The sequence below is a fragment of the Podarcis muralis genome, chromosome 10, assembly GCF_964188315.1.
Source record: "Podarcis muralis chromosome 10, rPodMur119.hap1.1, whole genome shotgun sequence".
Taxonomy (NCBI): Eukaryota; Metazoa; Chordata; class Lepidosauria; order Squamata; family Lacertidae; genus Podarcis; species Podarcis muralis.
Genome location: NC_135664.1, coordinates 31,456,387 through 31,474,068, shown reverse-complemented (window position 1 = coordinate 31,474,068; position 17,682 = coordinate 31,456,387). Strand labels below are relative to the sequence as shown.

At 42.4% G+C, this 17,682-nt stretch overlaps 1 protein-coding gene across 3 annotated transcripts in view; it reads right to left on the bottom strand.

The window, feature by feature from the left end:
- HMGA2 (high mobility group AT-hook 2) overlaps nucleotides 1–17,682 on the bottom strand; it is a 132,568-nt gene that overhangs the window by 105,124 nt on the left and 9,762 nt on the right. For all 3 annotated transcript variants that reach the window (XM_077934688.1, XM_028747339.2, XM_028747340.2), the window contains exon 3: nucleotides 9,464–9,514. In XM_077934688.1, the coding sequence (XP_077790814.1) occupies nucleotides 9,464–9,514 (51 nt within the window). The remainder of the gene's footprint in view (nucleotides 1–9,463; nucleotides 9,515–17,682) is intronic.

The window sequence follows — 17,682 nt, the reverse complement described above, 5'->3', positions numbered from 1 at the left end:
ACAACATGGAACAGTTAGAACAGAAAACACATCTCGGGGATACTGTCTTCCACAACATAAGACAGATGGACAAGGCAGTTGCTACACTCCTTGCACTGTCAAGGAAGGCCCCATACGTCTGACAACAGCCTACTGCTAAATCTGGAGGGGGGAAGCCAACCACCACCCAGGAACAGGCCAAAACATTCCTGGGAACTTGATCGTGAAAACCTGCAAAAAAAGATCCAGACACGTGGGAATTTCCTAACACACCGCCCTAAGCTGTTTTATATGTTATGTATTAACTAATTATTAGACCCTATGTACCAGGGTGGCCTACAAATAAAATATCATTAAATCATCATACCTGGCTTGTAAAAAAAAAAGGTGGGGGTATAAATATAATTTTCATGCAAGACATATGGCCTGTATACTATTAAATTCAGCAGCCATATTTTGTTAGATTACCAAAGAAATAAGCTGATAAAATAGCATTTATTGCAGATATGCAACAACTGTTCAATCTCAGCCATACAGTGAACCTGCTCCATAAACATTGCAAATTCTTTTGTTAGCAACACTGGAAATTTCCAGAGGGAAAACAATGGACCATACATACGGTTATGTTCGTAACCCCAGTGACTCCCTTTCACACCCAAGAGCATGAACAATGGTACCTCTACTGCTAATTTAAATGTATTCAAAAACTGTATCTCTACTATCAAAAAACTTATTATTGTTTGAGTAAGGTATCAGAGAAGACTACAGAGATATTAGCAAAGAGAGTCATTTCTGATCCTTGCAGTCGTTACTTTGCTTTTTCAAAATCTGAGGCCAGTAACAAATAAATGAAAGGGAATACAGTGTAAGAAATAGGAATAAAAACAGGTAGAGTTACCTAGGTCATACATAAAGTACTTTATTGCTGGTTTTAAAAAACCTCCATGTGTCGTAAAATTAGAAACCATCTCCTGGGAAATATGTTTTTCGGTTGCTATTGCTAAATAAGAGGTGCCTGCTTTCATATACAGCATATCCAGTGCTACAAGGAAATAGAAGAGGGAGTTTCATTTTAGGTTTTCGTTGGGAGGAGGAAAATACACACAGTGCACATGCCTTTTATATGGGGCCCTCGGAACTCTATATAATGTGACACCATTAAAAGAGATATGCATATGCTTGCATGCTTCGCAACTGAACTCAGATTCCCCGCGGGAGTAAGCGCAAGGGGCTTGGAATCGCTCCCAAAGTATCGCATATTAAAATGGAATCATTATACACTTGTCAAAAGGTATATTTAGCCCGAAAGAAACAGAACCCAGGAATCCTGACTCATAATCCACTTTCCTAAACATAGACCACTCACATTTGGAAACTCTCGAGAGTGTCACAAATGCGGAGCCTACCTCACGAGAGGTATTTTCTCCACCAAGAACTAGATACGTCCATCACAGCGGAAATCAGACACTTGTTTTCAATAAATGGCACTTTACGGTACAATCATCAGCATGCTTACTCAAAAGTATGTCTCTCTGCATTCATTGGGACTTATTCACTAGTAAGCATGCTTGGGGTTGCAGTCTTAAAAGACAAAAAAACCAACAACACCTAATTAGCATGGTGTATGTCTTTCTGCTCATAATAGATCATAATCGGTTCACCCTTGTGAAAGGTTAATACATGCATACAAACTTCTCATGATTACTGTACACTTGACGGCAGGTAGCTGAAAGTGTGAAATCACCATTCAGAAGCATCCTTTGAGGTGATATGAATGTTATAGCAGTGGTATTAAATTTGTGACATGGGCTACTCATGCATGTAAGTTATCAGTTATCAGGGGATGTTGACATCAAACAATTACTGTATTTTTCGCTCTGTAAGACGCACCAGACCACAAGACGCACCTAGTTTTTTGGAGGAGGAAAACAAGAAAAAAAATATTCTGAATCTCAGAAGCCAGAACAGCAAGAGGGATCGCTGCGCAGTGAAAGCAGCAATCCCTCTTGCTGTTCTGGCTTCTGGGATAGCTGCGCAGCCTGCATTCGCTCCATAAGACGCACACACATTTCCCCTTACTTTTTAGCAGGGAAAAAGTGAGTCTTATAGAGCAAAAAATACGGTAATTACTGTCCTTGGTAATTACTGAAAGTGAGAACTGGCCACCAGTTCTGCTCCTAGTCGGGAATTTTTAAATGGCTTCTGTTTTAATATATAGCATTCTTGTCCCATAGAAAAATACCCAAACACCCAGCACAACTTTATTTTCTACCTGTGTGGCAATGACTTTTATAGTTAACAAATGGAACTGAGGGGGTCTTTTTTGATATGGAGATTTGCTATTATGATTGCTAGCAAAAGTGTACACTGCAGCACAGGTATGGTGGTAGAGACAGCAGCTTGTTCTCCCACTGACAAAATTTAGTGCAAACTTTGGCCCTAGCTCCCAACCAAAACAAGTTGACAGAGGCTCTTACTTGTAAATAAGGAAGATCTTCGTTCAGGCAAGTAATGGTGTGTGCTCAGCAGCACACACAGTGCTCAAGAGCCATGATTCAGGAGTTCAGGAGCAAGGTAAGAGGTTCAGAACTGGACAGAAGCAAGGAAGGTGTCCCAACAAGTTTTCTCACCCCTCCTGCCAAGCTTTTAAAGATGAGGTGCGGTGTGCTCACTCACAATACTCTTTTGCCAAGCAGGAATGTTGAGCTTGCACGCACACACACTACCAGGGTCTGCTCCCATCTGCAAAGGCACACCTGATTCTAGGAAACAAGGCTGCACCCTCCTGCTCAGTTACTCCCACCTCCTATTCAGCCTTCCCCATCAATTATCAGAGCCCTCCCCAGCCTCCACTGAGGCTCTCTGGTCCGCAGGAGGGTAATGGGGAGAGCCAGTATACATGCTTCTCCTTTCAAAGTAGTTGAAGTCATGGCAGAAAGGAGATATCCCCCTCCTCTTTCCTACAGTTCACCCCTGCTCCCCAATTTTTTCTCTACCTCCTCTGTCTGGGCCTGACAATCGAAGCCCAATCCGGAGAACACTGCAGGGTTCGTGACAATTGCTTATCCTTTTCTGTTTACAAAAGTCTATCAAATGCCACGTTCTCTGATGGTGCTGTATAATCATACAGTTGAATGGTCTAGCCTCCATGCTTCAACCATAGCAGCAAAAAGAAGAAAAAACACTACACAGTTGCATGACAGGTGTGTAACATGTCATTCAGATACTATTTTCTTTAAAACATAGCTCATATCACTGACGGGGCCATCACCCAGTGCTCTGAAAATTAAAGAATACTGTACTGGAAAAATGAGCCTGCTACAAATGCTACATTTATTGGGGAAATGTCTTAGTAGCATACTGTGGCATAAAAATACAGTTCATGGATGGAGAAAATATGACAGAAAGTTCACAGGTCCCTTCAATCTCTGCCTATCCCCCCCCCCTTTTTTTTTTGGTATGAATGTTACAAACCTCAGTAAGCATCTCTTCATATATGAGCTCCCTTGCAAATGGATATATTTTGATTAGAAGCTGCCTCTGTGCTCATTCCTTGTGGGAAGTTAAAACAGTCACAGCAAGGAACATGGCCTTTTCACCGATAGCCCTGAGTTAAAAGAACAACATTCTAGAAGGTGACGAGTGTTTGGATTTTAGAAAGAGACATAAAACCTACTTGTTTTCCAAGGCCTTCGGCTGAGAACTGATCTAACACCTAATTATGAGCATGTTAGCACTTTTTTGTGTTCCTGCTTGTTTTAAAAGTGCTGTCTTTTTAAATTGAAATGATTATTTAATACAGACATATTTTATCCTCCTCTACCTGCAGTACATGGAGAGATGCAATAAAAATGTATTAATGTCCACATTAAAAAAAAGTGTTCCATTATGGCTGCAAAATTAAGCAAATTGAGCTGAAAACACAGCCTGAAGTCAATGAAATTTGCAGGTTAATTGCTTCAATTCACAGTTCTTTGTAAAGAGCCGTGGGGCAAAGAGCTTCCTATGTTCACTACTTTAAAAGATTGTACACAGCTTCTAAAGAGATGTTCATCTTTGACTGCAGGCAGAGAGAAGGAATGTCAAAGCCTGCTGCACTGACAGCTAGTCGTCATGCATGAATCCACTTCTGCAAGGATCACAGCATTAACCAATCCTGAGAGATGGGGATCCCATTTTTACCTTGCACCATACATATTGACTCAAACAACTCATCTTCGGTATGGCAACCTGTGAACAGAAGCCTACTTCAGGCCACAGATCGCTCTGGAAAATCAGAGCCATTGGCTACGATCCGGCAGACAGCTACAAATGCTTAAGTCCCACTAAAATCACTGGGCTCAAATCAAGTATCTGTGGAACTGTATTCCTGTCAGGATATGACAGCCGCCCACTATCTGTAATTTACGAAAACAACTGAATACATTTTTGTTTCAACTAGCTTTCTCAACCAGGTGCAAAGGTCATTCCGTGTTATTTTTAAACCTACACCTGGTTGTTCTTGTACTTATTTTAGCTGGTTTAAGGATAGATCTGTAAATCACTTTGGAACCTATACGTGGAAGGCAATTTAGAAATGTATTAATCATCTATGGAGACTGCCTGGATTGTGACCAATATGTCAGGCTTTGGGCAACAAATAATCGTTTGTACATTTGAGACTAAGATACCAATTCCTGATTTTGGTTTGTATTTGGGTCTCCCTGATCAAAGAATGCATGACACTGTGCTCTATGCTTGTTCCAGTAGTCTTACTTTCACGGATTGCTTTTTAGGAGCAATATTACTTTATTGAAAAGATAAAGTAATTTACTACACGCTTCAGAATGCACTTTATGCCGTTATTATTATGACCACTAGTACTATTCCAAGGTATCATATTGGTCCAATAAATTTAGTTACCATTAAAAAAAACAAACGAGAATCACCAGATGTAAAGTATATAAGTTGGAACTGGCAGGAAGACTTGGCTACCACAAGTTCTGCAGAGCTCCGTTAGCTAATATATCTCTGCATGTACACATTGAAGGAAACAGGAGAAATAATACTTTACAGTTTGATGAACAACATATGACACAGAATCCTAGACTCACAAAAAGAAAGGCTTGCAGACTTATACAAAAAAGCAAAATAGCAAAACTCGACCACATGTAATTTTGCACCTTCTACCCCACCTCAAATATCATAAAAAAACAAAAATCCCAGTGACCCCTATTATAAATAATAGAGTGGTTTAGAAGGAATGCTAACTGCAAATGCACCGGATTAAATACGAAAATAACTCCAGTGCAATTTAAAGGTTTAAAGGAAATGTGTATGACAAACAGAGGTGGAGTGTAAAGTGAGGTGGGTTGTTAAAATGCAAAGGGCCATATGGCTTTGGGTAACATCCTCCTCCGTTTGTTTGTTTTTTACAGCTCTTTATACATGGCCCTCGACACACAGTTCTGCATGTGTGGTCCATTATATATCTGGAGATCCTTCCATAAAGCATTAACTTCAATGGAGGGAGCTATGCACACCTTTCGCAGGTATGGGTGTGTATCCCTTTAGATGCATCAGATCTCCCACATCCACAAATAATTACTAGATAAGGGTAACAACACTAATTTATCATCTTCTGATAAAAATATATGACCATGAGTTTTAGAACTCTTTGATAGATTCAATAATATAACTCAGGGGTGGTTGACTCCTGGCCAGGGAACCCGAGCCAGCCCCTAAGCAAATTTTTCATCCTACCCTACCCCCCAAAAAACATTTTGGCATAAATGGCAAAAAGAAAAGATAATGTGGACATGACACCAGGATGGGCAGAAACATGTAAAGCACTCCTCCCAGTCTTGCACCTTGATAGTGAGGCAATTGCCCCCTCCACTGCTCATGAGGTCATCTGATGAACAGGGAAGGGATATTTGCATCCCCACCAGCAAATGGCGGAGGAGGCAACAGGCATCCCATGGGACTGTGGGTCTTGGGTAAAGAGTGTTGGGTGGCAACACTCACTTTTGGACGCACTTGTCCCTGGCAAGAAGACCCTGTGGGCTTAGGAAAATTGAACCGTGCCAATCAATCCTTGCTTCCACCATCAGCTTTATGGTTGTGAAGACGGCACCAGCAGGATGCAATAGGCTTTTCCTCCAACAGTGAACTTCTTCACGCAAAAATAAATAAATAAAGTGTGGCCCTTTAACAGCTATTTGCAATACACTCTTTCCTTGGAAACCAGAGAGACAGACTATAAAAAGCATACATTACACTTACTCTTCATTTCTTAAAAGATGACATTCATCTAAAGCTACAGCATATGGTTAAAGAATCTCTCAAAAGAAGGTCCAATATCAAAGGTTTGCGCCCCCCCCAAAAAATTATTTTTTAAATGAGCAACTTCTGGGGCCCACACACTGCCTTGCCACTGAATGAATTGCCTCTACAATTTCCATCATAATGTGAAAATTCTTCAATTATGTTTCCATGTGCAAAAAAAAAAAGGGGGGGGGGGAGAGAGTTGGTTTTGGACCAGCTAAAGGCTAAATGACATCCTTACTTTTGTGAAGCTGCCTTGTAGTGATTGACCACTGGCCAATCTACTTCAGTATCATCTACACTGACAGGCAGTAGCTCTTCAGAATTTCAGGCGGGGTTTCTCACAGCCCAATCCAGAGATACCACTCTCCTCTACTCTAAGCAGTTGCTTGATGTAAACTTAGCCTTTGAACCTAATGTGTGCCCCTGCACAAGAAACAGGGCTGGCTACTGTCTGCTCTTCAACAGCACAACTGGCATCCTACTGCAGTTTTTTGTCCACATTCCCCAGCTCATCCCATTCTCTTCACACTGTGGTGGAGGGAGATCAGAGGCCTACTGAGATTGCCCAGGCTTCCGAGCCCAGTAGTGATTTGACTTATATCCTCACTGCCTGGAGAGCAACAATGACTAGTGAACTGTTGGAGGGAGAAGATGAAGGGAATGTTTGAAGGTGACCCGGAAACTACAACTAATCCAGAATGCAGCAGCTAGACTGGTGACTGGAAGTGGCCGCCAAGACCATTTAACACCGGTCCTGAAAGACCTACATTGACTCCCAGTACGTTTCCAAGCACAATTCAAAGGGTTTGGTGCTGACCTTTAAAGCCCTAAATGGCCACTCCCATCGTTCAGCCTGGACACTGAGGTCCAGCTCCAAGGGTCTTCTGGAAGTTCCCTCACTGCGAGAAGCCAAGTTACAGGGAACCAGGCAGAGGGCCTTCTCGGTAGTGGCGCCTGCCCTGTGGAACGCCCTCCCATCAGATGTCAAGGAAATAAACAACTATGCGACTTTTAGAAGACATCTGAAGGCAGCCCTGTTTAGGGAAGTTTTTGATGTTTGATCGTGTTTTTAATATTCTGTTGGGAGCTGCCAAGGGTGGCTGGGGAAACCCAGCCAGATGGGCGGGGTATAAATAAATTTATTATTATTATTATTATTATTATTATTATTATTATTATTATTATTTGGTAGAGAGACTGGGCCTGTGTTGGCACCAGAAAGAGCAGCAGCCTGAGCAAAGGAAAGAAGAGAGCAGCGTATGGTCTTGTTCTCTGCATGTGTGACAGTGAATGTGCACCCTGCATGCTTCATGTGTTTGTTCTGTGCATGCCACACCACTGCTGCTTTAAGAGGTGCAAGGGGATATTCTCCAGCTCCTCCTCTTCCATACAGGTCGCCCTGGGAGGCACAAACCTTACCTCAGATGCTGAGTTGGTCTAGCAAAGTGACCTGCATGTGCAAATCCGCTTCCCTCAGGCAGTGGTGGACTTGGGGCTCTCAAATTTCAGTGACACCCTCGGCGACACTAATATTCGCTCCCCCTCCCTGCCTCTCACTACATTCTATAGCATTGTTTTGGCTCCCCCAGCAATCACACTGGTTGTGCTACCCTAAAACTGCCTCTGCCTTAGGCCCACCTTTTCCATCTCTGAAGTGAACCAGAAAGGAGAAATAATATAAATCACTGAGGGAGTGGGTATAGGTTTCCTGCGATTGGAGCAGGGTGTTTTTCCAGAAACTATGGGACATTCATGAAAGAGACAAAGGAGTTTTGTTTATTAACCTGCTTTTTGTATACACTGCGTTTGAATGTTATCCTCTTTCCTAATCACGTTTGGACTCCAGATAAACCCCACTCTTTAACCTTTGTAACTGAATTACTCAACAAACTACCTCAGTGTTCTGTTTCCCCTCCACCTCTCACTTTTAAAAAAAGGGAAAAAGGGAAGAGCTGAGGTTCATTCATGCTGATAAGACACAGATATCCCCTCCCAGCAAACAGTAGTAAAATGTGTCTTTGAGCAAACTCCCAGAGTCTAAAGGTAGGAAGCAGCGATAACTCCTCACCTGCCTTTAACTCTCAGCAAGGGTGCTGCAGGTTTTCATGAGTCCCATTCAAGAGGCCTCTAGTGAGCCCCTCTGCCTCCCTATAAATGCACATCAGGGTGGGAACCTGTGGCCCTCCAGATTTTTGTTGGACTGCAAGTACCGTCTTCATTGACCAATGGCCATGCTGGTTGAGGACAACAGGAGCTGGAGTCCAGCAACCTCTGGAAGCCCCAAGTTCCCCAATCCAGAATCTGCTCCTCACCAGAAGAAGAAGAAGAGTTTGGATTTGATATCCCGCTTTATCACTACCTGAAGGAGTCTCAAAGCGGCTAACAATCTCCTCTCCCCTCCTCCCCCACAACAAACACTCTGTGAGGTGAGTGGGGCTGAGAGACTTCAGAGAAGTGTGACTGGCCCAAGGTCACCCAGCAGCTGCATGTGGAGGAGCGGAGACACGAACCCGGTTCCCCAGATTACGAGTCTACCACTTTTAACCACTACACCACACTGGCTCCAGTGCTGCTATAGGTCTCTGCTCCTCTCCTTCACTGCAGAACTTGCACAGGTCCCATCCCTTTCCATGACTCACTGCCATTGCCATAGTGTGGAGGGGAGTGGGTTTGGCCAGGAGGCTCCAAGGACATGGAAGAGCAGTGATGGTGGCAGTGGGGAGAAGGAGTAGTACAGATACCTTGTCAGACACAGACTTTTTGCCCCTAGCCATTACAAGGGGTGGGGATATATATACACCATACAAGGATAATGAGCATATATAGCCTGTCTCACGCCGGGGGTGGGGGGAGGTCACTCATCAAGGCAATTATAGGGAGCATGTGCGGCCGCCTTCTGTGCCACCTCTCCCTCCCTCCACTTCTGATGTGCTAACTCCAACCATCTCAGGCCTGGCATTAGCAATCTGTGCCCTCCACCCATTCACGGGCCCTGGAACATGCCTGCCAATGCCAACCTCGGATGATGGGGTCTAGTTCACTGGATTGAGGCAAACTGACCGCAGCCGTTCGTTAAACGAAATAGCTGCCTTCTTTCTTTCTTTTTAAAGTTACCTTGCTGAATTCTTAAAAGAGGAAAATTTAATTTTATAAAAACTAAAAATGTAATACTTACCCATTTCCTGGGTCGGCCTCTTGGTCGTTTTTCTCCAGTAGCTTCTGCTTTCTATTAAAAAAACACACAAGATACGTGCTGTAGTTCAAAAGTATTATACGATATTGTTAGGCAATTCTGGTGGGTTGGTTTTTTTTTAATATATAGTCAGTGCATACTTCCCACAACAGCATTCATTTTATTTATCTATTGATTAGATGAGAGGCACAGAGAAAAATCACTTTGTTATCTCTCTCTCCTATAGAGAAATGCTGCTCCCATCCTTTCGTAAAACAGACTGAGAACCTCTTTGTTTAAGGAAGGAAACTGCTTCTTTAAAAATGATAGACTATTCACTGTGTTCTCCTTGTGTCTAGACTATTGATAAGAATGTATGGAAAAGCAAATCAACATACTTGACAAAGACTATCCTTTGGACATATCTCTTTAAAGAACTTGCCTTTGTTTTGCAGGCCAAAACAAACTAAAAATGTTAGTAATGGCAGCTAACACAAAAGCCTGGGGCTTGGGGAGTCAGGAAACACAGGATCTGTCCCTGACTTGAATGCTGACTTCCCAGGGAAATTGGAGTGGACACTCAAAAACACAGAATCCTTATTAATTAAATTATTACGTCTTCCATCTTCCACCTCACCATTTCGATACATATATCTGGACTGAGCAGTCATTCTAATTGACATCAGAGACCAAGTTAATAAAAGCAAGCGTGGCAGTTCTTTTTGATTAATTCTTTAATTTAAAAATGTGTCATCTTACGTGTAAACAGACATTTTATCTCCCCTGCACCTTCACAGATCATTTGGCAGTTATGTGCATAAACCATTTTCCTAACTACATGCAAAGCAGCTATAAATTAATATGACTCGCTAACAACACTCACCTATCCTATGTGTGATTATTCATACGCAAGCCTAACCGACATCACTGCCTGCCTCTTCCAACTGAGTGTGTGCAAGAATTATGTAGCTGAAGTTTTATACAGCTAGAGTTAAAATACTATATACAGCGGTACCTTGGTTTTCGAGCGCCTCGGAAGCTGAAAGGTTCAGAATCCGAACGCCGAAAAACCGGAAATAATTGCTTCCATTTTCTAATGTGCCTCAGAAGTCAATTTTTTCTCTCCATTGACTTTGCTGACCGCCCTTTGAGCCTCGGTTGTCAAACATTTCAGAAGTCGAACTGTCTTCCAGAATGGATTACATTCGACAACCAAGGTACCACTGTATATACATAGCATGTAATATGTATATAACTTTCCTTACATTAACATAATAGGGCATGCAACATTCCTGTAAACCTAATATTAACTTTCCAGTATGAAGATAATGGTAGGACTTGCCGATCAGAAGGTCGGCGGTTCGAATCCCCGTGACGGGGTGAGCTCCCATTGCTTGGTCCCTGCTCCTGCAAACCTAGCAGTTTGAAAGCACGTCAAAGTGCAAGTAGATAAATAGGTACCGCTCCGGCGGGAAGGTAAATGGCGTTTCCGTGCGCTGCTCTGGTTTGCCAGAAGCGGCTTAGTCATGCTGGCAACATGACCCGGAAGCTGTACGCCGGCTCCCTCGGCCAATAAAGCGAGATGAGCGCCGCAACCCCAGAGTTGGCCACGACTGGACCTAATGGTCAGGGGTACCCTTACACTTATGAAGATAATGAGGGAAAGGGCTGAGAGACGGTGAGCAAGACAAGGCTGAGGAGTATTGGCTTGACTAAGTACACCTGAGAAATAAATAGATGAAGAAGTGTTATTTTCAGATGTGGTGCTTAGGGTTTTAAAAATCATTACTGCTTAAGATAGTGTACACCTCCTTAAATATGAGCAATCAGGAAAAGAATGGGCAAAGTTGGGTTACAACTTTCAATAGCTTGCATCCATGTTGAAAAAGAAGGTTGAATCTGACTAGCTCATACTCACAGGAGACCAGAGGCACCATCTTGTCCAGAGGATTGAGGGCCCCCACATGTGATTCCCTGCAACATCAGGATGTCGCACAGGGAACCCTCTGAACATTAAAAAAATGCGAGACCCACAGTGTATTGGCCCCCAGGAGCCAGCAAACTTGCAGGAGACCCTTTGAAAACAATTGCTCTACTGCTGACCATGATATAGTTCAGGGGAACCTCAAGCCTGAGGTCCAAATGTAGCCTTCCATGTCTCTCCATATGCCTGTTGTGACTCTCCAAGGCACACACCCTTCTCAACAGACCACATCTCTCACTGGCCCTGCTTCCAAGTGTTTTTTCCTAGCGGGAATGTGTCCCTGAATGTCTCACCACTTAGCAACAACTGCAGTTCAGCAGTATATAAACTGCATAAACAAAATAAAATTAAAATTAGATAAAAATCTGATAATGCCTCTTGCCTGTCTAGATAGAGGATAGAAGAGTGTGTAAGAACTGGCTTAATGTAAAAGAAAAAGTCAGATTTCCATGTCTTCTTCTAGCCACTTTTGCCACTGGAAAGTGTTCCAGGAAGGAATGCCATTCCCCACCCCAACAGGGCTTTAAGAGGTTCCCTAACTAAAAGGTGCCTTCATTTGATACAATCCAGAGTTAATAAATCAAAACGATAAATAAAAAATTGGCAAGATTTTTAAAAGTACTTAAGATTTTTCTAAGGTAAAACAATACATTAAGCCACACTCAATTTAGCAGTTGTGCCAGTGGAAACCAGCACAATGGGATTTCCCCCTGCCCCTCCTCCCCCTGCATACCCTCCCCACGTCTGCTCTGGGTCAGGAAAACCCCCCAGAACAACATGTAAGAGGGGAAATTGTTCTGTATGGCAAGTATAAATACTTGCGCTGATGGAACAAATGCCTTAGTGCAAAGTTGAATTCCACCCATAGGATTTAATCTTGTTTCTCTTTTGGCTTCTGAGTCTTTCTGAGATATTCTGCAGTTACGTTTTCAAGATTTCCTCCAGAACTGGGAGATTTAGAAATTTCCTTTTACTCCCTTTACAGCTGTGATTAACACGGCTTTATCATACATCTCACCATTTTAGGCTTTAAGAAATCCCATCTAATCCCAGTAGTGCCTATGCCCTGTAATTAATAGTGTATGCATGTGTTTTCGTTTTTCCTTCGGGAATCTATCATCTTAATGTATCAGTTTACTTATTGGCAAATCTCTGTACATGACTATGCCATGTAAAGGGAATTCCACGCAAAGCTGGGAAAATACTGCCGTTGGTCCCTGCTACCCTCAAAGCAAATAAATGTAGCCAAATATCTCCACCATATCATCAAGGAGAAACGTGTGAAAATATAAAATTCACACTATTGTAGGGCAAAATTATCACTTCAAACTTGTTAAAAAGGCAACTTCCTCTTTAATCTTTAAAGTGGTGAGTGTAAGGTGAAACTTTCTTGGGATAACGCATTAAAGAAGCCCTGGCTGCCTACGCAAGAGAACTTATCTGTGTTTTGGTTATAACCAAATTCTAGTGGAGATTGTCACAAATACTGCAGCCATCCCTCTATGGGAACTTGAACTTCCCATCTAATCCCTTAAAAGCATTTTAGTCTGGCAAATTTGTCTTTGGTCATCTTAAACCAAGAGTCACCAGTGTCCTGGAACTCAGGGGAACATTTGCAAACTAGAGGAACTATGGTGGTCACTATCTGTGTACGCCAGCCATGTACATGCACCACAATCTGGTGCACACTGCCTCCACCCCTCCCACAGGGCAATTCGGCTTCTGTTGGTGTTTGTGGAAGCGTCACAACTGGTGAGGGGAGAGCTAAGCCACCCTTCCCCACCAAAACGTTCAGGGGCTACAACAGAAGGCTTCTTTCAAGCTTTATTTCACTGGGGAAGGAAGTCATCAGGAGTCTGCAAATGCCAGAAAAGTCATCTACAGGCACATGTGTAGCTTGCAACCAATGTCTTAAGCAGATGCATCGTAAAGAAGAATGATCTTGCAAACACTCTGATGATTACACCCCTCAGTTTCCAGCAGAAATACAACATAATATGTAGAGGAGTGTATCAGGAGATGCCTCCAATGTATAGTTATCATGGCTTGTGCTTCATTCACACTAAACACTGAACCTGACATCTCACACACACACTCCTCTCAGAATTTCCTTGCAAGCTATTGCTGATTATTCTCTTGATAAATAAACAAGTTGGGAAACACCTTTCCTTCAGTAGGGCTGCTTGAACAAATTAATGCAAACTCTGATATGAAGTGACCTGCTGGGCAAATTTTCCAGATTGCAACTTAAGTATCTACTGGCCTTCAGACTTCTCAAATATTCTGACTCTCTTCTTGGTTAACTGCACTTTTTTCATTGCTTTTTGAATTGCGGAAATGGGATGGAGCAGACCTATCAGTGCACATGTGCCAACGTGACGTAGACCCGAAGTAGACTGATACATCCATTTATGGCCAGCTACTGCTGGCCAATGAGCCCCAGCATCCTCAGCGCCACTGTTAAGAGATGGTGAGGAGCTTCTCTCAATTCACACACAGCATGATTGGTCATACACCCCCCCAAAAAAAAAATACTAATTGCTGCCCATGCTTGGGTTTCTTACACAGTCATGCCTGCCCCTTGGATGTATTTAAGGAGATCTGTTTATGAAAAGTAAGCATATTTGTTGTTTGTGGTGCAGTATGATGCTTTAGAGATCTGTGGATGAAGGGTGATATGCAAATTACCATATTTTTTGCTCTATAAGATTCTCTTTTTCCCTCCTAAAAAGTAAGGGGAAATGTGTGTGCATCTTATGGAGCGAATGCAGGCTGCGCAGCTATCCCAGAAGCCAGGAACAGCAAGAGGGATCGCTGCTTTTGCTGTGAAGTGATCCCTCTTGCTGTTCTGGCTTCTGGGATTCAGAATACTTTTTTTCTTATTTTCCTCCTCCAAAAACTAGGTGCGTCTTATGGTCTGGTGCGTCTTATAGAGCGAAAAATACAGTAAATAAATACATAAATAAATAAATAGGTAAATTCCTGGGAGAGCTAAGGGTTTCAGAGTAAGCAAGAAAGAAAGCAAACAAGCAAACAAACAAACAAACAAACAAACAATATGTCCCTCTTAATTAAGGATAAGTTGTGACTAAGTCCCCAATTAGCTGCAAAACCCGACTTTGCATTTGAAAAAAGGGGTTAGAGATTACAATCAGAAATGCAAGCAAGCATGAGTGTCCAAGAAACCCCAGGCTGATACTCTGTTCCTAAAGCTTTCCTGCAGTACATTCATTGCCTTTGAGAGCATTGTAGTAATCTGAACGGAAGTTACCAAAGCACAGATCACTTGTATTACCTAATGTCAAGATAATCACATAATGGCATATCACAAAACAGACGGAACATACAATGGCACTTTCTGAGAAGGGTGATGGTTCACTGCATTCCCCACCCCCCACCCCAACCAAAAATACAGAGATTGAAAGAGATATTTGGATATTTACCACCAGCTAATCATTTAATAGGTGATACTTTGCTCATTTTCATGTAGTTACATGATTTAAAAGTCAATTACATACACAATGAGGAACTAGATCTTCCTTCTTTTCTGCTCAGATAGTCCTAACGGAGATTATGTGCTTTCCTGCCAATGAATATTGTTTCAGAGGAACACTCTTTTTACGCATCCCCAAAGATGTATTTTTCACACCAGACATTTCTCAGAGAAAGGAAGAAAACACTGAAACATTCGAGGTCTTGCTTTTTTGATATGGAATGATGTGATAAACCAACAGAAAGTAATGATATCCCCACTCTGAAAGGCATGTGACCGAATTCTGTGGATTTGAAAGTAAGTTCCACTGGGTTAAATGCAATTTAGGTAAAGGGATCCCTGACCATTAGGTCCAGTCGTGACCGACTCTGGGGTTGCGACGCTCATCTCGCTTCATGACTAAGCCGCTTCTAACGAACCAGAGCAGCGCACGTAAACGCCGTTTACCTTCCCACCGGAGTGGTACCTATTTATCTACTTGCACTTTGACGTGCTTTTGAACTGCTAGGTGGGCAGGAGCAGGGACCAAGCAATGGGAGCTCACCCCATCAAGGGGATTCGAACCGCCGACCTTCTGATCGGCAAGCCCTAGACTCTGTGGTTTAACCCACAGCGCCACCCACGTCCCATATAAATGCAATTTATTCCCAAGTAATTATGGGTATGACTGTGGCCAGAAATGCATGTTTAACTGAAGCTAAGCCACCTTAAACTAAGTGTGACTTAATCCTAAGTAAAACACTATTGGGATTGAGAAAGAAAGAAAGAAAGAAAGAAAGAAAGAAAGAAAGAAAGAAGGAAGAAATACTGGAAGACTCATTCCCAATTATAAATTGTGTTGAAAACAAAATAATTATTATTATTTGCCTGTCCTTCATCCTAAGGTCCCAGGGTCAGTTACAACATTAAAACACAATATTAAAATTCCTGCAATGCAGGCCATTGGACCAAATGACCTTTGAGTCAAAAAATATTTTATTTGGAAAGGAGTATTTCTTAAAGATTAAAGCTGTTAAGAGGTCAGAAGGTCCAGTCACTTAATGTGGTATAGTCAACATTCCTCATGTATAATTTTATTTTACTTAAGAAAGAGATAAAGAAAAAACCCACCACAGATTTGTATTCTAGAGGAAAAAATAAGTCAGCCAACGTTTATTTTATGTACTTTTTTGGTGTCAATTCATGTTGTGTCTAGAATGTGGGGCAATTCCAGACAGAACAGACAATACGACAATACCTCAAAGATAATGAGGAGGGTTATTTTAAACCAGCCATGACTTACAAGGGGTCTTGGGGGTTCTCATGTTACTTTTCTTTTCCTTAGAGGGGCAAAAACTTTACACCAGTAATATGAGGATGCTTCTGTAATGGATGACACAAACGAAGCTACTAGGAACATTAACGGAGCTAGGTCTTCCTCAATGCTCCAGATTTTGTTGTGCTCAAATGTTCTATGGGGAAAGATCCTGCTAAACCTTCTTAGATACACTAATAGCCAAAATTGTGGAAACCTTTAGGAAAAGTTGTATTTCTGAGGTTATAGGGCTCATCACATCAGTCTTTTTAAGAATAATACCATAAAAGTATATATCATTAGAAGGATAATTTAATGCAAACTATAATGCAACAAACTGTGCTGAGTTATCTTGATTCTATCAAAAGTTATAGCCAAATAAACCAAAATAAGCACAACTGCCTTATGTAACAAGGAGTGGATTTCCTTAACTCAAAACTGACCAATGGCAAACAGAGTGTAGAGAGCTTACTGGTCACCTAGAAAGCAATGCAGTAGCCCTGACTAAAGGCCAGTCACTGACTATAGAACAGAGAGGGAACCTCCAACCTGTGGCGTCACTTGGGCCAAGCCCACCTGCCATACAGCCAATATCATATACGGACATCAGGTGAAGCTGAATCTGGGCCAGAAATGGATTTGGAGGCAAGGTGCTTTGAAGCACCAACTATCAGCTGATTATCAGGGCTTCAAAGTACAGAGCAGGTCTCTCTGCAAAGACCAACAATCAGCCAATCACAAAGAGAGTCCTGCATAGCCAAGAATCAGCTGCACAGCCAACATCTTATTTGGAATCCATCTTCCAACTGAACTTGATAGTAGCAGCTCATGAAAACAGAGAGATGGAGCCCTCTCCGTGAAAGTTCAGGTAGCCATAGCACGTCTGAGCAAAGAGTTCCACTATGTTTGCCTCTGTATTCTTGTAGCCTTTAAAGAGGAACTTAAATCCATACCTGCAGCCTACAGAAAACCTCCTCCAGATATTACTAGAAGTGCCAACAGTTCAATTTGGCAAATTTACTAGCATTAGGCTAGCCACGCTTCTTCAGTCATATACCCAAAGCCACTCTCAGCATCCAAACTGATTCCTCCACTGCTCCATTTATCATTATCCGGATCAGCTAAAGGGACACAATCCCTCCTGGGCAGCTTTCCAAGACCACATGCCAATTATGGGCAGGTTCAGGGGCAAATGTGGGCAAAGAAACAAATGTAATTTCCCCTCTTCGTTCACTAGGCTAGTTTCCACATAAACTCACATACCCTTCTCTCCTATTTATCTATATAAGCAAGAGGCATTATTAGAGTTCAAGGATGCTGCAAAGCAGAATCAGTAGGGAGTGTGGCCTGGGGAAAGCTCTGGGGGCTGGATAAAAGAGGCTTCAAGGACCACATTCTGCCCCCAGGACTGAAGTTCCACAGTCCCGATCATAAGGTTATGGTCCCCTTGC